The sequence below is a fragment of the Podarcis raffonei genome, chromosome 1 (genome assembly GCF_027172205.1).
Source record: "Podarcis raffonei isolate rPodRaf1 chromosome 1, rPodRaf1.pri, whole genome shotgun sequence".
Classification (NCBI taxonomy): Eukaryota; Metazoa; Chordata; class Lepidosauria; order Squamata; family Lacertidae; genus Podarcis; species Podarcis raffonei.
Genome location: NC_070602.1, coordinates 119,934,366 through 119,955,755, shown reverse-complemented (window position 1 = coordinate 119,955,755; position 21,390 = coordinate 119,934,366). Strand labels below are relative to the sequence as shown.

General features: G+C 44.3%; 1 protein-coding gene across 2 annotated transcripts in view; it reads right to left on the bottom strand.

Moving 5' to 3' along the window:
• Positions 1-2,456: 2,456 nt before the first annotated feature.
• The window catches only part of WDR75 (WD repeat domain 75), a 33,904-nt gene continuing 14,970 nt past the window's right edge, over positions 2,457-21,390 (bottom strand). For both annotated transcript variants that reach the window (XM_053360216.1, XM_053360222.1), the window contains exons 9-21: positions 20,206-20,364; positions 18,190-18,249; positions 17,980-18,095; positions 15,802-15,977; positions 14,269-14,432; positions 11,362-11,542; positions 9,880-9,974; positions 9,447-9,542; positions 7,905-8,074; positions 6,577-6,636; positions 4,797-4,937; positions 4,604-4,695; positions 2,457-2,759 (exon numbers count right to left, since the gene is read on the bottom strand). In XM_053360216.1, coding sequence (XP_053216191.1) covers positions 2,546-2,759; positions 4,604-4,695; positions 4,797-4,937; positions 6,577-6,636; positions 7,905-8,074; positions 9,447-9,542; positions 9,880-9,974; positions 11,362-11,542; positions 14,269-14,432; positions 15,802-15,977; positions 17,980-18,095; positions 18,190-18,249; positions 20,206-20,364 — 1,724 coding nt within the window. In that variant the 3' untranslated portion in view covers positions 2,457-2,545. The remainder of the gene's footprint in view (positions 2,760-4,603; positions 4,696-4,796; positions 4,938-6,576; positions 6,637-7,904; positions 8,075-9,446; positions 9,543-9,879; positions 9,975-11,361; positions 11,543-14,268; positions 14,433-15,801; positions 15,978-17,979; positions 18,096-18,189; positions 18,250-20,205; positions 20,365-21,390) is intronic.

Genomic DNA, 21,390 nt, shown 5'->3' with positions numbered 1-21,390 from the left:
AATACACAGCAACAGGGACGCGGGTGGCGCTGTGGGTTAAACCACAGAGCCTAGGACTTGCCGACCAGAAGGTCGGCGGTTCAAATCCCCGCGACGGGGTGAGCTCCTGTTGCTTGGTCCCTGCTCCTGCCAACCTAGCACATCAAAGTGCAAGTAGATAAATAGGTACCACTCCGGCGGGAAGATAAACGGCGTTTCTGTGCACTGCTCTGGTTCACCAGAAGCAGCTTAGTCATGGTGGCCACATGACCTGGAAGCTGTACACCAGCTCCCTCGGCCAATAAAGCGAGATGAGCGCTGCAACCCCAGAGTCGGTCACTACTGGACCTAATGGTCAGGGATCCCTTTACCTTTACCTAGCAACAGGAAAAAGTGGTTTGAAGCGGAGCAGAGAAAAGTGATGTTAAACTTTATATGTCATTTCCCCTCGCCACTTGGCCACAACTATTCCCATAAGTGAGGTTCTAGACCTGTCAGGTGTTTTGTGCTACCATTTCCACCAGGCCCAGCAGCTAGGGTCGATGTATGGAAACAGACAAGACATACTAATGCATTATCTTTTTCTCCTTTTGCATGTTGGGGCAAAATGCTATCTACTTCAGCGCATACCGTTTCTTTCCTGCTTTGACAAGAAGATCTTCGCACGAAAAGAGCAGAGAGACCTAAAAATACTACTTTCCACAGAAAAGTCACTGTCAGGAGACCAGAATTATGAGGGTCACCAGAACTGCAATCTGAATGAGAGGAGGAGGTCTGTAAGGGGCACAAGTTTTGACAAGTTGGAAAAAAAACCTAACAGGAATGTTCTCCAGCTTCAGCCATCAGTTAAAGCAGCTGTTTAAAGGAATGGGGGACCTTAGGCCCAGGCGGCAAATGCTGCCCCTCCAGTTTTTCTGGCACTCTGCCCAGGCCACCACCCTTGTTGCCCCTACTATCACCCATTTTGCCTAACTAGAATGCCCTTGCTCTGATGTTTGCCTGGATACTGTTTGTCGAAATTTGTTTCACCCCAGCTCTGCAGAGAATGCTAGTTTCTTGGGTTTTGCTTCCAAGTCTAGAGCCAACCCAGTCTCTCTATACCAGGGGCAGGGGCTCTCGGGATGTAAAATTGGAATCCCATCAGCTCTAGCGAGTATGGCCAATGGTCTCAGGTGGAAGTTGTAGTCCAAAAGCTGGAAAGACACGTTACCACCCCAGCTCTGAACATCTCTGACTTAAAAGTGTTGAGGAAGCAAGCTATATCCATGTATTTTATCATCAGGCGTTCCACCTGGCCAGCCATGAGGTAAAGTGCTGGTCTAGATGCAGTTTGCCCTATCATACAGAATTGTCCATACTGAAATTATTTTCCTCAGAAACACTTTCCTCCATAGCAGCTCTGGTCAAATGAATAAGTATGAGCCAATTTGGTTGCTACTCATTGCTTCCCCAACAACATTTCGTCGGTTTTAATATTGAGCTGTTGTACTGTTAGTACAATGGTATCTCGGGTTACAAACACTTTGGGTTACAGACTCCACTAACCCGGAAGTAGTACCTCGGGTTAAGAACTTTACCTCAGGATGAGAACAGAAATTGTGCGGCAGGAGGCCCCATTAGCTAAAGTGGTACCTCAGGTTAAGAATGGTTTCAGGTTAAGAATGGACCTCCGGAACGAATTAAGTTCGTAACCAGAGGTACCATGTATTCCTTTGCTTGTTGTGTAACAGTTGTACTTAAGATAGATGCTTCTTCAGAGTTCAACAGCACTAACATGCATACCTATAGACACATGCACAGACACGCACTGGATTTAGAGTTGTTTGGGCTGACAGAAGGGTCTTATACTAGCATAGTGGAACTGTTGACATCGCAGTTTATCATGGGAGGCAGTGTTGTTTGAAATGGTCCCTGGGGTCCACAGTATTAATTTCATTATTCTTTCATCTTGGTGAGCATGCATATAATTTCTCCCTCCCAATGCTTTCTACTAAAAGGTTTTGAGCAGGCTATTTTGAGAGTTCAGAAGTGACTTATTACCCAGTGACCTATTTAGCTCCCGCTGTCTGCACTGGACAAAAGTGGATTTGTTTTGCGTCTTGCATTTCAAATTCTGCCTCAAGCGCTCCTGGACGTCTTAGGAATGTAGATTAATAAATACTTCCATTTTGTTCAGCAAGTTTGCCGTCCCTCCTGAAGGACGGGTGCCTCGTGCTATGATTGTTCACTGTGCTTTCAGAAAACAATAATAGCAAATCTTCCCATTTCCAGAGCAACTCCCATTTCAAAACCTCAACACTTTGTAAAACCAGTTGGACCTTGGATAAAACCTAGAGGTAGAAGCATGCAGTTGTTTTGAATTGTTTCCCCTACAAAACCACATTTTCTGTAAATAAACCATAAAAATGCTTGCTTCAAAGACTTCACTGCAGGAGACACTTGTTACAATTTATTCCAAGAAGTGAAGAAACATCCTGGAAAATCGCAATCCTTTATTTGAAAGAATGACATCTTGTGGAATTATTGGTAAGAAATATAAATACATGTAGTCCACAATACTATGTGTCTAGAGAACAGATGCCCAGCTGTAGTCCATTTTTCTTAACTGGCGCAATTTTTTTCCTTGCTCTTTTGACAATTTAGGTGGAATGTTGTCCTCCAAACAATCTGTCGCCTGTGGTGCCTCTGAGTCCATTTTAGCAACTTCCGTGTCCTCCTCCTCCGATTCATTCTCGCTGTTGTCGCTTTCCATTTCCACTTCATTGGCAACTTCACTAGTGCTATAAAAATACAAATGGAAGGATCAATAGAAATGTGCATTTGAGACCACTGAGACATTTATAACAAGTCTCAGAGCTAGAATATTTGCTGGGTTGTAGATACTTTTCTCAAGATTCTCATGAATATGATAAGTAAGCTTTAGTATGACGGTGGACGTGGACTTCTTAAAAGTGGAAAAAAGTTTCCACACAAGTCACCAATAAGAGAATGGGAATTATAAGGGTTGTAGAATAATCTGAAGCAGTGGGAGATCAGCAGGAAACACAAATTAGGAGGGAATTAAGCTTTTCAATGCATCCTGACACAAAGAAAATACTCTGTAAACAGGCACGGCAGGGAAAGGCCCAGAAATGTTCCTGAAGTGTATAGGCAGTGGAGGTGCCTTTAAAACTAGCCTTTGCTAAGATTCAGTTTTACACACAACCTCTCATACTAATACACACTAAACCTTTCAGTATTTTATAAAATAGTTCTACTGAACATGCTGGGCCTAGCCACACAGGTCTCAGGCTGTGTTGAGACACTTAATTCCATTTTCACAATGTTTCCTTTACAGTCGTATCTTGGAAGTTGAACAGAATCCGTTCCGGAAGTCCATTCGACTTCCAAAACATTTGGAAACCAAAGCGTGGTTTCTGGTTGGCTGCAGGAAGCCCGTTGGATGTTTGGCTTCCAAAACTCATTTGCAAACTGGAACAGTCACCTCCAGGTTTGCGGCGTTCGGGAGCCAAAACTTTTGAAAACTAAGCTGTTCAAAAACCAAGGTACGACTGAATTTACATATCTTATGTGATCTTTCGCATGACGTAAAAGCCACTTTTGGAAAACTAGTGGAATCTAGGCAAAGTTTAGTGCTAAATTCTGTGTTACCTGTTTCCAGAAAAAAATACGTTTGCAGCCGCAGTGACCCAGAAAACTGCAGTTTTGCATTGTAATTCCACATGATGAAATTTTAGGCAGCGTTCTGGCACACTGTCCTTTCCAAACATTTAAAATTTAGTGTGACATGGCAGTATACTGATCAAAAAGGCAGTGTTCTCTAATGGAAGAAAGTTATGCTGTGTCAAAGGAATGTAAGAATTGACACATTACCGTTAATGATGAGGAAATGATGAAATAACACCCCGTTTCTGAATGCAACCTCAGACATGAGATTCTCTAGCCCACGAGATATGTGTCATCATGCCAGGTTCCCAAATAGGAGAATTACTGTATTTTTCGCTCCATAAGACGCACCTTTTCCCTCCTAAAAAGGGGAAATGTTTGTGCATCTTATGGAGCGAATGCAGGCGGGAGGCTCTGCTCAGCGCTCTCTTTAAAGAGCCATGTGGAGCGTGTGTGTGGCTCTTGGGGGCTTTTCCCTGAGGAGGGAGAAGGGCAGTCCTTTCTCCCTCCTAGGGGAAAAGCCTGCAAGTGCCGCACACACGCTCCACGTGAAAGGGAGCATTGAGCAGAGCCTGGGATGCATACAGGCTCTGCTCAGCACTCCCTTTAAAGAATATTTTTTTTACTTGCATCCCCCCTCTAAAAACTAGGTGCGTATTACGGTCAGGTGTGTATATGGTATGTTTTAACACCTTCTCTTCTCACTCATATCTTTTGTGAATGTGGCTGTGCCTCCTATAGGGCAAGAGTCATTTTCAAAGGACACCTCAGTGTAAATGCTTCTGTTTCTATGACAATGGTAACGTGTTAATGCCCTCTTAACTCAGCTTCGCGAAGAACCACCACCTCAGAATGTAAGGGGGAAATGTTGTGCACGACCTTCTTTTGTTCTGTAAAGTTCAGTTTTATTGTCGGCTCCCTTCGAAAACAAACGTTTAAAAAACTGAGGGCTTCTTACCTTTTATTGGCTTTGGATAGCAGCAGTGAGTTGATAAAAATGGGGCACAGGAAAGAGGCAGACGGTAAGACATGAGCTGGAGTGCGAAGAAGCTGGGGAGGAAAGGAAAAAAAAGGACACAATAAGAAGGAAAGCTTGTTAAATGGTAGTCAGTATTTGCATGTTCCTGAAAAGGCATCGTGTTTATTCTTACTTCTTTGACGGCAGGCGATGCTTGTGCAAAGTTCTTCTGAACAGGGAGTCTCCCAGTTTCTGTAGCCTCTTTGTTCTGTTGCTGGTGCTTTCCCAGTAGCAAGTAAAAAGGAGTCATGGGGAAGCTCTCTTCAACTGCCAACTAAAAAGTGGTGATGGAGAAAACAGACCCGAGTTAAAGAACAGAACAGGGTACTTAATCCCTGCCTCCCACCCACTTTGGTGTCCAAAGTTATTAAATTAAAGGAGGGGGGAAGTGCAACCGGAGAAAAGTCAAGCAAAGCCCTAGAATCCCCAACTTTTGGCTTGGGGCTAATGGGAATTGGAGCCCAACAATTTCCGGAGGGGCACAGGATTCCCAGGTGTGTCCCCAATGGCTTCCTTACAGTGACTGGCTCCTTTTTTTGGATATATAAAGAACCATTAGAAGTTATTGAAGGCAAAGCTGTAATGAGAATCCCTCTGAATTCAATGACAGCACACTTTAACAGCAAGCAAGTAGGCTAAGAGAAAAACCCAACAGCTTCTTTTGAGAGACACCCCCCACTCCCCGCAATTACTACTGGTTGGATCCAGCCATATCTTATTCAAAAGTTAGTTATGTTCCTTGTTGTTGGCATCCGTCTGTCTCCAAAGACAGTGGAGTGCGCCTCCGGGGGTGAAGTCAAATTGGTGGCCTCCTGAACATTGCTGGGGCCAAATGTCCCATTGGCAGCCTGAGATCTGCCACCATTTATTTCCTGGCCCACTGTATGGCTCTAGATGGCTGTTATAAGGCTTTATGTTGGACTGGTTGTACCTCATGTATATTGGGGGGAAATTACAAAAATATTTTATTTTTGCAATTGTAAAAATTAGAAAGGCAGGTATCTTTTTTCCAGCTTGCTTCTTATTTATGAGTAAAGTATAAACAGAATTAAGTGCTCACTTCATCCTTGCCTAGGCAGACATAATTTAAATTTGGGCAAATGCCAAAAGCTTAGCTTTTCATGCATTTCTGTACTGATAAAGCAGTTTAAAGATAGAACTCCCCCCCCCCCAGTCCAAGTGTGATGCAGATATATTTTTTTAAAAAAATAAGTAGGTAAAAAGTGTAAAGGACTCTTGGACGGGTAAGCCCAGTCAAAGGCAACTATGGGGTTGCGGTGCTCATCTCACTTTCAGGCCAAGGGAGCTGGCGTTTGTCCACAGACAGCCTTCCGGGTCATGTGGCCAGCATGACTAAACCGCTGCTGGCACAACAGGACACCGTGACGGAAGCCGGAGCACACAGAAACACTGTTTACCTTCCTGCCGCAGCTTTTGAACTGCTAGGTTGGCAGGAGCTGGGACAGAGCAACGGGAGCTGACCCTGTCGCTGGGATTCAAACCACCGGCCTTCTGATCAGCAAGCCCAAGAATCACCATGGTACAATTAAAAAAGAGGCCCAAACACTTGTGTTTTCACCCAAGGTTTGAAAAAGTTAAGAACACAGGCCTATCATTTTATGGATGCTAGCAAGATTCCTGGCATATCCCTAAGCTACTGACAAGAATCTCTTGAAATAGGAATCTAGTATGACAGAGCTGACGGGATAGATTGGGCCCAAGGGTCTATTCCAAAGTAGATCTTCTACCCCTGCAGTCCCACCTTGATGCACTGCACACCACCCAGAAGGAGATCTTTGGATCCAAAACTTAATATAAGTCAAACCGATTTTTAATACAGTTCAATAAAACCACACAGAATGGAATGTAGACTCATTTACAATTCCTGTTCACTTCTTTTAAAGAACAATTACCTGTCTGCTGGAAGGTGTAAGTCTCTCTTCTGGTGTCCTTGTGCTAAATGTCATCAATTCCTAAACATTCAGAAGGAAGAAACACTATTACAAAAAACAATCTTTTGGTAGGATTTCGGTGAGTCTTAAAATATGGCACACAATCCAGATGATTTATTTTGTAGCATATGCACTTAAGAAATATAAGCATTTACTCATTAAAAACAAAATCCAGAAGAGATATAACATGAAGCATGAAAGGTTTAATGCTGTTTGAAATGATTTCTTTTTTCTTTTCAAGGGACACTGGGGATATTCATTAGTATTTGACAGTATTGTTTGGGACCAAATAAAACTGTGTGATTTAACTGACTACAAGTAAAAATGACATTATTATCGGTCTATATCCCTATCACCTGACAATTTTTTAGCTGATCGAAAGGTTTTAAACAGAAGTACGTATAAAATTGTGGAAGAAAGGCACCCCTGTAGTCAAGGCATTTCTCTCTCTTATTCTAGGAAGGAATCAAAAAGAAACAATGTATGACAGCTTTGTCGACATGACTGATTTTACCCTTATGAAACTAAAGCTCACATGATTAGCTAACATTTAGACTAGAACAGAACAGAATCATATGAGTGGGAAGGGACCCCAAGGGTCATCTAGTCCAATGTAGTGGTTAAGAGCGGTGGACTCATAATCTAGTGAACCGGGTTCGCTTCCCCGCTCCTCCACATGCAGCTGCTGGGTGACCTTGGGCTAGTCACACTTCTCTGAAGTCTCTCAGCCTCACTCACCTCACAGAGTGTTTGTTGTGGGGGAGGAAGGGAAAGGAGATTGTTGGCCACTTTGAGACTCCTTAGGGTAGTGAAAAAGGGGGGTATCAAATCCAAAATCCAAATCCAAACCCAGAACACAGGAATCTGTAGCCCAATGTGGGACCTGAATCAGCGACTCTGAGATTAAGAGTCTCCTGTCCTACCTACTGAACTATCGCCCATCTCCCCTAATAAGAACTAATTAAAGAAAGGAAGCAGAAGATTTCTGAGTTAAAGCAGTGTTGTCCAGAAAACTTATACCAAGAAAGGGAGCAATTCATATGTACTGAAATCAGGCACAACATTGATTTCCAAAGTGAGGGATTCAGGTTTACCTCTCAACTGACTCAAGGTCCCCCTGTGAGCTTTGCGGCTAAATGAGGACCTCTCGTCCTGTCTCACCATGTTAATGGTAGGTAAGGGTAGCAGAGCTGAAAAGGGCTACAGAAATGACTAGCATGACAACTTGGCTTTCTGAGCTCTTAACAACTCATTGTAATATTGTCCCAGATGCGCATTTAAACACTTACAAGTGTTTCAGTCAAGAAGTAAAACTGAGATTGGCTGAGCCACTGATATTTTTCTGAATGAACGGACTCGGGTAGATCTCTTGGAACAAAGACAGCACACCGGACTTGGCCTCTGCAGACCTTTCTGTGGATACACAAAGGCTGCGGCTCACAGGGTTTGAATACAAATACTGAGGGGAAGAAAAAGAAGAAAAAGAGAATTTTAGTCTTTAAGAACCGCTTTCCGCGTTGCTTTTCTGAGGTCTGAAGTCAATGCATGATCACAAAATGATAAAGAAACCCATACATTCAGTATAGCTCCTGGTACTTATATGGGAACCTATCAACAAAGTCTAAATAAACCAGTCCACTGTCTACAGAGTTCCACCAATAAAGATTAGTATGGATCAAGATACAGCATGATAGGCCTAGTTCTCAGTCAGTTAGTAAACCTGTCACTGGACTGTACCACCTCAGTGAGAAATAGGCTACAGAACAGGGATGGGGAACTCCCACCAGCCCTAGGAAGTATGGCTAAATGCTGGGCATGATGGGAACTGTAGTCTGGCAACATCTGCAGGACCATGGGCTGCCCAACCCAGCTGTAGAGTATCACACATTGCAGGATAAAGAACAGTAAAAAGGAACTCCTGAAATGGAAATAGGTTTCCCCCCCACCATAGACTTTAAACTCCCTGACAACAACCACCCCACGTGCAGAAAACAAGGAATGTGAACAAGATATTACCACTCACCTGATCTAGCCCAGTAGGGGGTGAGAGTTATTAAAAGGCTCTGCGGTGCCAAGACTGTCAGGTGGCCTTTTTCATTAAAATAGCTTTCTTATAATGAAAATCTACAACCCAGAAAACAGATCTCAGGGCAAGACTCTAAGCGACATGGTATCCCAAAGGTCTGCTAGACAGTTTGCCCTACTTCAGTAATGGTAAGAGCACCTTGCTCTAGTTCAGGCGCCCCCCAAACTCAGCCCTCCAGCTGTTTTGGGACTACAACTCCCATCATCCATAGCTAACAGCACCTGTGGTCAGGGATGATGGGAATTGTAGTCCCAAAACATCTGGAGGGCAGAGTTTGGGGATGCCTGCTCTAGATAAAAGGGGTTTGGGTGCTAAGACACAAGGAAGCTCAGGCCAACCAATTCTGGGGCACTTGCCCTCTCACCCAGCAATCCCACCATGCTCCAGCCTGGTTCAGAAGGACCAGCCATCTTATAGATGGGCATTTTGGGGATGCAGTTGTGGGGGAAAAGAACAGCCCACTTGGTCCAGGATTCTGTTCTCACAGAGGAAAACCAGAGGCTTATGGGGAAGCCTGAAAGCTAGGTTTGAGTACAAGGGGGATGAGAAACATTCCATCAGCAAACTTTCTTGTCTTAAGATCCAAACCATGATATAGTTTCCATGTAGACAAGAGCGGCCTATTTTAAAGAGTTATTTTAAGTGGCTTTCAAGTCCAAGGAAGTAAAATATTTTCCTGGGCAGTATGGTTCTGCAGTTTTGGCCAGTGATCCTTAACAAAAATGAAAGAGGTCTTTATGCTCACCATCTGAGTATTCTGAATGGGATGAAACCGCGACGATGTTCTCAGACAGACAATCTGGCTGCAGAACAATGACATTTAATTGGGCACTCCATTCCACTGAAAATCAAAATAACCAGATTATGATGGAGAACCAGACTCCCAAGGAGGACAGAACTGCAATTAATTCAAACCATGAATGCAGCTAAGAGAACTTTCAAAGGGAGGATCTGAATTGGGGAGCGGAGGTCGGTTGGGGATTCAGCAACAATACCTGCCGTATAATTTTATGCGATACGGTTCCAACGACTGGATAAATAAAAACTAAAAGTATTTGGTGTTAAGCTGAAATATAAAGCAATTTGCCTCCTTGGGTTCTCTCAGAATGACCAATTTTTAATCAAAGAAAGAACAGAAGGAGGGAAGGAAGGAAGAAAAGGTGATAAAATGGTCTTACATGTACAGCTCAGCAAGTTCCAACAGCACAAAAATCCAGTGTTGGTGGTGCCAAGAAGGTATTTTGAACAACTCTGCCTCCCAAAACACAGGTTTCTGGAAGAATAAATAACAAAGATAATGTTAATTAGTCGAGTCCATGAGATATTTCGCCGTAGGGTCACTATATAACCTAAGACAGGCATGGGCAAACTCGGCCCTCCAGATGTTTTGGGACTACAGTTCCCATCATCCCTGACCACTGGTCCTGTTAGCTAGGGATGATGGGAGTTGTAGTCCCAAAACACCTGGAGGGCCGAGTTTGCCCATGCCTGATCTAAGACAACCCTAGCTCACTTCAGGCAGCTATTTCTGCTATTTCCATGGTTGAAATGGTTACAGGCGGGAGGCCAGCCATGTCTGCCTTAGGTGCCATGCTTCGTTTTCCCCAACCCTCGCTCAAGCACTCATACCTCACAGACGGGTAAAAGATGGGAATCTACCTTCTGCATGCTTTAGTATACAGTTTAAGCAAGTAATTTTAAGTGAAAGGCTATGTGTGCTCAAAAGAAAGTGGTTTATTACAGTTTTGGAGACCTGCCACACATTAAAAAGTGGGTCACAATGGGCACTGCTGATGCCTAGGCAAATCAGGGATTCAAGAGTCAGGACTGGCTGAAGTCTTTCCATTAAACCACCACACAACCTTTCTCTTTCTTCTCGATCTCAAGAGCAATTTTGTTTGCGCTCAGACTCTTATTTTATGACCCTCTAATTCCAACAAGGGAGATTCCCCCCCCCCCTTGCAACCAGGTAAATGTGTACTCTAAATAAACAGAGAGGCATTTCTCGGGCTAATTGTAGAGCTTACAGCTTCTTAGCAAACCCGTTCTGTTGTAATCCCCCTTAAGATAACACTGGTGTGGGCAGGTGCTAAAAAAGCAGGGCAAGATTTCTTTAGGAAACTTTTGCAATAAATAAACTAGGCAGGGGAAGCAAGCAGCATGCAAGAAGGTAATTCCAAAAGCACAAGGTATTTCTGCAGTCTTGTTGAAATCAAACTGTAGGTTACACCCAATGTCACATGACAGAACTACTACTTCCTACTCATGGCCCAAACTTTCATGAGCCCAATAATCTGCTCCAGAGGATTGAGGACCATCTGGGGCAAAATTTGAGGGAAGGTTGGTGGCTGCAGGAGGGAAGATGGGTGTTTGTTTCCCACCCAATGCAATTTCTAGTTCTGCAAAGATTATTCTGGACAAATGTAAAAAATAAGCTGATTTTGTTACAGAGCTTTGTTGCTATCTTTATCTTTCCCTTAAAAGCAACGATTCTTGTGAAAGCTCAGAAGGGCCCAATAAAGAAGTTTCTGAAAGGAAAATAATAAGGATTGTTGCTTTAAAAACTTTGGGGAAATATTAGTTTCATTACATGCTTCAATGAACCTTTTTTTTTTTTAAAAAAAAACTGATTTAAATTAAAGGAGCACATGGTTACTTACCGCATAGTCCCAGGAAGATGGCAGAAAGTACATTTCAGATCCCACAGTTCCGAGTCCCACACAGTGACTATTTTGTCAAAGCTGACTGCAAGCAAAGAGCCATCTTCGGAGAAACAGCAATTTGTAGCTTGATAGTTGTGATAGCTTCCTACGAAGTCGCAGGCCCAAGTTATGCTTTGATCTGTTAAAGAGAAAGAAATCCCACACGTTTATAACAGGACATATGTGTTAAAACTGAGTAACATGATAAATAGTATGAAAGAATATTAAGGCAAGGGTCCACAATTTCCATTTGGCTTTGGTACCCAAGCCAAGAACTATGATCACTTGTCTCACCCCTTGAAAGTTTGGATGCATCATGCGGCAAGGCGATCCAGACCTTCGGTGGAAAAGGGAAGTTTCCTGGTCTCTCTTTGGCTGCAGAAGACCAAGAATCCTTCATTGCCTTTTCCATAAGGGGAGGCGGGGCTTACACATTGGGCCCCGCATTGGAACAGCAGCCTTCCACCACGCCTTAATTCTTAGGGCAGGAAGTGGAGTGGCGGGGGAATGCTTGACTGTTTGGACATGTGGCCACAACACTCCCTACCTTCTTCCTGACCCTGAAACTGGGAAGAGGGTAGGGCAGGCATCCCCAAACTCGGCCATCCAGATGTTTTGGGACTACAACTCCCATCATCCCTAGCTAACAGGACCAGTGGTCAGGGATGATGGGAGTTGTAGTCCCAAAAAACATCTGGAGGCCCAAGTTTGCCTATGTCTGGGGTATGGGGATTGTTGTGCAATTGCTGAGATGACCCCTGCCCATAGCTGAAGCTTTTGAGGCTGGGATTTGCCATTGTCACCAGACAGCAGTGCCACACTTCCTGTGGGCATGCAGAAATCCTGGAATCAGGTGAGGGCACTTAGTTAATACCTAACTGTGTGCTCCTTGAGCATTTAATCAAACGTTAAATAAGCCATTACCTTATTTAAATTGCATATTTCTGCTGACATCAACTTCAACAGCAATTCTGGGATAGTGATCACAAGTGTGTAGGCTTTTCCTGGCACAAACATGACTCACTGTTTTGATTAGAAGGAAGTACTTAAATCTTGAAAAAGGATAGTTGAGGTGTGTGACCACCTCAGCTGTTTTTCCTGGGATGTGTCCAAGGCCAATTTCGGACTTCTGTTGTAGGAGTTGTCAGAACCACATTAAAGAGGCACTATATTCTTATACCACATTAAATGAGTACTATATGTCTTTTGCTGAATGCCAGGCATAGGAACATATGCCTTTTTGTTTGAAAACAACCCCAGACTTGGCTTCCAGTTCCGCTCTGCCTTAATAGATTGCAGGCAGGAGATTGTAGGTGAAGGACAAAGGGTGATGGAGGGTAAATTATCCTTGCAAATTCCACCCCCAGGGATAGGGCTTCACTTGCAGTTCGTCTCGGTACCTGGCTCTCGCTCTGGCATGGAATGCGGGCAGCAGAGAGGCGCTGAGTGCAAAAGCACTCTGCCTGGTGAAAACCCTCCAATGCCGCCATTAAGAAGCAGAGGTTCTTTTGTTAATTAGAGCTTAATTGGACGAAAGTACAGGTGTGTGGTAGAAGAGATGAGAGCACAAACTGTGGAACAAACCAACTACAAGGACTTTAAAGTTTGAATTTGTGATAAGACTTCATTTGATGCAAAAGATTGGTGTGTGTGTGTGTGTGTGTGTGTGTGTGTGTGTGTGTGTGGAGAGAGCCTACGGTTTCTTTATTTAAAGTTTTCTTCTCTACATTTATGATTCGGCAACCCTCCTCTGAAAGTTAGTTCAATTTATACTTCCAACATGTATCTGATTCCGCCTTATAATTCTTAGCCAACCTACTCGGACTTAAATACCATCTTTGAATCATTTCCAAGTAGTTCTTTCTCAATGAATAACATGCAGTAAATTTCAGGTCGCTTTTCCAACGTTTCTCCCAGAGGTTAACATCTATGTTGTGTCCTATATCTATTGCCCAGTATGTCATTGAAGCTTTAACAAGCTCGTCTTTTGTTTCTTATTCTAATTAAAAATTATACATTTTAGACAAAAGTTTACCCATATGTTGTAAGATTTTTTTAAAAAAATTGTGAGCTTTGGTCAGAAAATCAATTCTTTCTATCTAATTTGTGTATCTGGTGATATTGCAACCAATCCATAAGTTGGCCCCTTAAGTTTTCCATTGATTTCAGTTTGCCCCCCCCCCCCCGTAAAACCCAGCAATTCCCTGTAAATTGATATTGTTATAATGAGGCTACTGAAGGTAACCATTAGGTCCAGTCATGACCGACTCTGGGGTTGTGGTGCTCATCTTGCTTTATTGGCCGAGGGAGCTGGCGTGCAGCTTCCGGGTCACGTGGCGAACCAGAGCAGCGCACGGAAACGCCGTTTACCTTCCCGCCGGAGCGGTACCTATTTATCTACTTGCATTTTGACGTGCTTTCGAACTGCTAGGTTGGCAGGAGCAGGGACCGAGCAACGGGAGCTCACCCCGTCACGGGAATTCAAACAGCCAACCTTCTGATCGGCAAGTCCTAGGCTCTGTGGTTTAACCCACAGCGCCACCCGCGTCCAATGAGGCTATTATTGGACTGTAATTGAAAACTAATAAAAACAATTTATTAACCAAAAAGAAAACAATCCCAGACTTGCCCTGTGTTTTCTGTGGGAAGCTCTTGTTTCTGACCTGAGGATGAAACAAACACAATCTAAAGGCATCAGAAGCACACTATGTGAATCTACGGAAGGATAAAAGTGTTGCTCTGCCTTGTTTCAGGTCCCCTGCCCTTATCAGTAAACAGAGAGAAGAGGATTCCCCCCCCCCCTCTCTATGGTGCATAAAAGCACAATGTAGTATTTTACAGGTACACCACCATCCTTTTACTCACTTTCACCATCATTGTCAACCAGGAGCATCCAGACTTTAAAGTGCCCATCGCTGCCAGCTGTTACCAAAGTCGGGGTTATATTTTCAGATGTGTCTGTGCAACGGAAACACATAGCTGTGACACGATCCTCATGCGGCATGTTTATTCTTGTGTTCAGAGTAAAGCTGCAAGAAAGGAGGAGAGAGATTCCTTGAAGCCACTGTGCTTAAGGGCACCTAACTCCATGTTGGATTGCGATCTCCGTAAGCACTATACTTTGACATTATAACCACCCTCCCTAAGAAAATTAGATAAAATAAAAAGGATGGAGATTTATTTTATTTTTTTACATTTTCATTTCATCTGACTGGATTCAATTTGATAGCTTGATTATTTAATTTCTATACCGCTATAAAAGGATCTCTAAGCAGTGTGTAAAAAAATGAACAACAAATAACTTAAAATATTGAAGTTACAGGTAGGTAGCCGTGTTGGTCTGCCGTAGTCAAAACAAAATAAAAAAATTCCTTCCAGTAGCACCTTAAAGACTAACTAAGTTTGTTATTGGTATAAGCTTTCGTGTGCATGCACACTTATCTGAAGTGGTATCTGAAGACGTGTGCATGCACACGAAAGCTCATACCAATAAAAAACCTAGTTGGTCTCTAAGGTGCTAATGGAAGGATTTTTTTTATTTTGTTTAAAATATTGTGACAGTACAGAGTTACATATAAAATGGTAATTAATTCAACGCTACATATATACAGTCGTACCTTGGAAGTTGAGTGGAATCCGTTCCCCAAGTCCGTTCGACCTTCAAAACGTCCGGAAACCAAAGTGCAGCTTCTGATTGGTTGCAGGAAGCTCCTGCAGCCAATCAGAAGCCACAGAAGCCCCGTCAGACTTCCAAAAATAGTTTGCAAACCGCAACAGTCACTTCCAGGTTTGCAGTGTTTGGGAGCCAAAATGTTCAACTTGCGAGTTGTTTGGGATCCAAGGTATGAATGAATGCGTGTGTGTGTGTGAGAGAGAGAGACACCCTCCCTTAGCCTCTGGGTTCTCACTCGGGGTCAAAAAACCCTCTCAGCTTACCCCCAAAAGCCTCGCAACGAGAAGAGTTCTTGGAAATCACCCTAGTCTCTTACTTCAGACCTGTTTTTTTATGGGCTGGCCCACTTCCTCAGGCTGCCCACAGATGTGTCTCACTCAGCTGCAGGAGCTTCTGCTTCCATAGTAAGAGGCACATATCTGCCTTGGTGGATACTGTTACACAGGTTCCGACCAACATGACAGCGGCCACAGAACAGGAGCAGCCATGCCACTAGGGCACATGTTGGGAGGGATCTGTGTGCGCACATGTGCATGGACAAAGTAATGGCGCGCAACAACTGCACATGCATGCTCCCTTTGATGCTCATCCCTCAAGTCCCATCTTGTCACAGGTTTAATGGGGGCAGCAAGTGTGGGCAATGAAAACACTTGAGACTGATGAATCTACATTATCTGAAACAACGGGTTTTCTGCCAACTTGCTAGACAATGCAAGCATGAGTACCTTTGCTTTTGCTCGTCGTAAGCCCAGAATTTCATGTACATTTCAAGATCGCTGCTGCTTCCTTGCCGCTGTTCTACAGTAGCCAGCCAGTTGCCTTCAGAATCAAAAGCAGCCTTCACTAACTCAATCTGGTTCAGCCCGTGTTCATGAATATACTCCTGCTGCACAATATCCAACTGCAATTTTTTGAAAGAAGAGATGAAGTAGGTTTATGGGCTCATGCACATTTGGAAGGTCAGTCAGTCGATGAATAATAATAACAATAATAACAATAATAATAATAAAGGTAAAGGTACCCCTGCCCGTATGGGCCAGTTGTGACTGACTCTGGGGTTGCGTGCTCATCTCGCTTAAGAGGCCGGGAGCCAGCGCTGTCCGAAGACACTTCCGGGTCACGTGGCCAGCGTGACGAAGCTGCTCTGGCGAGCCAGCACCAGCACAGCGCATGGAAACACCGTTTACCTCCCCGCTATAAAGCGGTACCTATTTATCTAATTGCACTTTAGGGGTGCTTTCGAACTGCTAGGTGGGCAGGAGCAGGGAACGAACGACGGGAGCTCACCCCGCCGCGGGGATTCGAACCGCCGACCATACGATCGGCAAGTCCTAGGCACTGAGGTTTTACCCACAGCGCCACCCGCGTCCCCAACAATAATAATAACAATAAATTACTTATACCCCGCCCATCTGGCCGGTCCTCCCCAGCCACTCTGGGCAACTTCCAAAAGAATATTAAAAGCACAATAAAAGATCAAACATCAAAAACTTCTGTAAACAGGGCTGCCTTCTGATGTCTTGTAAAAGTCAGATAGTTGTTTATTTCCTTGACATCTGATGGGAGGGCGTTCCACAGGGCGGGCGCCACTACCGAGAAGGCCCTCTGCCTGGTTCCCTGTAACCTCGCTTCTCGCAGGGAGGGAACCGTCAGAAGGCCCTTGGAGCTGGACCTCAGTGTCCGGGTAGAATGATGGGGGTGGAGATGCTCCTTCAGGTATACTGGGCCGAGGCCGTATAGGGCTTTAAAGGTCAACACCAACACTCTGAAGCCAGCTACTGGAGAAGAAACACATATGCACTTTGTACCTCTTTATTCCCATCACCCACTCTCATCCCAATGCCATCTGATTAGCTTCTTCCCATCCCTGAGTTGCGCTGCTTTCCCCACTACCTCCAGCAAAGCCTTTCTTGAAATACTTTAGCCTCATCCTACCTACAGCAACACTGCCAGCCCACATCTTGTGTTCACTACTTGTTCTCTAGCAATCTGGGCCAGGGTTGTATTTAGGGCTGGGCGATATATCAATACATCACGTATATGTGTGTGTGTGCACGCTATGCAAAAATAACAATGTGGGAAAAACCGTGAAGCCAGCCAATATCTCTACATAGCTCTATCCTTATTACAGACATCATGATATACAGTGATACCTTGGTTCTCAAATGTCTTGGTACTCAAACAACTTGGAACCCAAACACTGCAAACCCGGAAGTAAGTGTTCCGGTTTGCGAACTTTTTTTGGAAGTCGAATGTGTTCCGTTTTGAGTGTTATGCTTCCGATTTGAGTGCCACACTTCCGTTTTGAGTGCTATGCTGGGGTCTGTCTGTTTTTGCTATTTATTTTGCGTTTTTGTTTAGGCAGCTCTTTCTTTTTTTTGTGTGACTGTGTGGAACCCAGTTCAGCTACTGATTGATTGATTGATTGCATGCATGTGTGACTGCAGTACATTGTTTACTGCTTTCATTTTATCTCCTTAGATAGTAAAATTCATGTTGAACTGCTGTTTTAGGGGTTGTTTTTAAAAGTCTGGAACGGATCAATCCGTTTTGCATTACTTTCTATGGGAAAGTGCGCCTTGGTTTTGGAACGCTTTGGTTTTGGAACGGACTTCTGGAACGAATCAAGTTTGAGAACCAAGTTACCACTGTATCAGTACACGACGTTTACCTGGTGATATATCATGATGTTGAAAACCAGATACCGCCCAGCCCTAGTAGTATTTTGTTTCTATGCAGAAATTATATGTCCAGTTAATGTTAAAAAAAACCCCAACAACCCCAAACAGCAGCCACAACTAGTGTTGTAGTCCTCAGCCTTATTTGCCACTGTGACGAGAGCATAGATAACACATACCAAGTGCGTCCTGAGCTACCGTTAGATCATCACTGGCCTAACTTACATTGTAAAGCTGCTTGTCATTTTGCAACGAATAGAACTGCAGGTGGCCTGGTTTGCCGTTCAGAACCAAAGCTTTAGTTCGAGGGTCAACCATCAAGCCAGCCTTGACGTCACTGCCTGAAAGGAAACAGATGGTTTGAGCTGGAATGCAGTTTCTTTGGAGAAAAGGAGATACGCAGGTATATAAATAAGTTCTCTGAAGCAAACATACCTCTGCTCAATCCTTGAATGACTGTGGAGACCTTCAAGTTGCTGTGTATGATGGTTATTTCTACAGGAGTTTTAAAAGAAGGTTAATAAGGTTAAGAATGAAAGCTGGCAGAGCATTAAAAGGCCTATTATTTACCAAATGATGATTCAGAATCTGCATCAGCCCATAGAACCGGGGTGGGAAACTTGTCATGCAACAGCATCTAGAGGGCTTCAGATGGCCTTCTCTGGGCATAAAACATTTTATTCAGGAAAAAAAATGGTGCACTTCAAATGGCCAGTTATGGCTTGCAGCTCAGGAACGTTATTGGATGCAGAACTCCACTTGGTATGGCCAAGACTGATGTGGTGGTCAACAGCACATATGGTCAGCCTTAGTTAGATCTGCCAGTTGATATTCCTTCCTTAAAAAGCAGAGACATCACCTTGCCGACAAAGGTCCTTATAGTTAAAGCTATGGCTTTCCCAGTAGTGATGTATGGAAGTGAGAGCTGGACCATAAAGAAGGCTGATCGCCGAAGAATGGATGCTTTTGAATTATGGTGCTGGAGGAGACTCTTGAGAGTCCCATGGACTGCAAGAAGATCAAACCTCTCCATTCTGAAGGAAATCAGCCCTGAGTGCTCACTGGAAGGACAGATCGTGAAGCTGAGGCTCCAATACTTTGGCCACCTCCTAGGAAGAGAAGACTCCCTGGAAAAGACCCTGATGTTGGGAAAGATGGAGGGCACAAGGAGAAGGGGACAACAGAGGACGAGATGGTTGGACAGTGTTCTCAAAGATACCAGCATGAGTCTGACCAAACTGCGGGAGGCAGTGGAGGACAAGGGTGCCTGGCATGCTCTGGTCCATGGGGTCACGAAGAGTCAGACACGGCTAAACAAGAACACCCCTTCCTTGAAAGGAGGGACTTTAAAATGTTTGAACATGCCCTAGAAACTACTGCAATGCTTGGCTGAGGCAGATTGGAAATCACAGTTACTTCAGAATGAGCCTGGTATGAGATACAAGGAGCAGGCCACACCCATGCTAGATTTGCTTCCCTGGCTGCTGTGCTAAATCAAAAGTTCTGGTGCTTATCTTGTAAGCCTGTTAATCAGTTTCGCTAGGGAACAGAGAACTCTTTCTCCAATGAGTACTTCCCCAATCTTTTCAGACTGGCTGAAAAGGCCCCATTAACTATTAGGGCTGGGAGTGATTCTTGAACAAGCTTCTTCAGTAGTGGCTCCCACTTTCCAGGTGGGAGAGCACCACAGCCTCGCCGTTATAAACATTGTTCATTCATATGTACAGCTGCTTAAGGGTCTTTTAAATCAGTACCAACCTCGGGCATACAACTGGCCCTGAAAGAAAGCCAGTTCATCGTTGGGTTTGGGCTTAATTGAGGCAGGAACATCCTCATGGAGCGACAGGAGATAAAAATATAAATGGATTTGGATTTGATATCCCGCTTTATCACTACCCAAAGGAGTCTCAAAGCGGCTAACATTCTCCTTTCCCTTCCTCCACCACAACAAACACTCTGTGAGGTGAGTGGGGCTGAGAGACTTCAGAGAAGTGTGACTAGCCCAAGGTCACCCAGCAGCTGCATGTGGAGGAGCGGGGAAGCGAACCCGGTTCACCAGATTATGAGTCCACCGCTCTTAACCACTACACCACTGGCTCTCCAGAGACAGCAACCCTCCTCCTCCCCACAAGCCCTACAGAATAATCGGAGAGATGCCAATCACAAAGCAGGGAGGGAAAGGGCCGGGGGGTGGTGGTGGCTTCAGATGCTGTTGAACTACAACTCCCATCATCCCTGACTGCTGGGGCTGATGGGAGTTGGTAGTCCTACAGTACCTAGAGGGCTATTGCTGGTTTCCAATCCATGGCTCAGGTGCTCACGGAAATTTGAAGCTGGAGGTGCTTGGATATAAAAGACTGATTTAAGGAGGTTATCACCTTTCAAAACCCTAACAGCCATGGTTGTTTGATATTATAAAGAGGTAGGTTTCTCTCCTCCATTTGGACTTACTGTTATCTGCATGCGAGGTACAAAGGAAGGCTCCATCTGGAGAGACGGAGATGTGCTCTATTGTGGATCCCAACCGGGGCAAGAATTCTTTCTTCGCATCCGACCCATCTCGCCACTGCACTAGGACAGACTCGATTCCGCCACTCAGGAGGCTAGTTCCTATCAAACCGAACAAAATGTGTGTGCCTTAGAAATGTAGCACTTCTCTCTCTCTCTCTCTCTCTCACACACACACACAGCATACTGCTCAGTGCAACTGGAGCAATGTGACTTGCCACAGATCTGGTTACTCTCCATGGATATTACAGTCTCGGAGGGCATCATTACCTGTTGCCATATACATTAATCTAGGACAGGGGTGCACAATCTTCGGCCCTCCAGATGTTTCTGGACTACAACTCCCATCAGCCCCAGACAGCAAAGCCAGTGATTGAGGATGGTGGGAGGTGTAGTCCAACAACATTTGGAAGGTCACCGGTTGTGCAACCCTGATCTAGGTTTAGATGCTGAAAAGGACCAAGGCTGCAGTCCTATACACGTATACATGGGATTAAGGCTCAGTGAACCCAATAGGATTTACTTCCCAGTAGATAGGCATGCACTGAGTTTGGTGCACAATTGCCATATGGACACAAATGCAAGTGTAATAAATAATATACACACATGTGGACACAGACTGCGTGGGCTCTTGGGTGCCCAACTATAAGAACTGAAAAAACCCAGCAACAAGAAGATCAGGAGCAACTGGATTGTGTTTATGAAGCAAATAGTTATGTTGCAACACAACAAAATCCTCCCACTTGCCAGGTCAAACTGCTTCCTGTTTCAGAGGGAAGCCAAGAATAAAATAAACACTGCGGTGGGTCACTTCAAGTTCCCGCTGAGGTCAACAAGATTTTATCTTCACAGCTTTCAACATAGAAAAACAATTTTTATTTAGTTCTATTTTGCGAGAGGTTCCTACTTCCTCTGCTTGTTGAAGAACCGAAACAGTTTACTTCTGCCTGTCAACTCAAAGGGAATGGCATGAAGCAGGCTCACATTAAAAGTGCTTTTAATGTCATTTTTATGCAGGGGTAGCCAACCTTGTGCTCACAATATGACTACAACTCTAATCATCCCCCAAAATTGGCCACGGTGGCTGGAGCTGAAGGCACCAGATTAGCTATCTCTGTCTTTACGCAA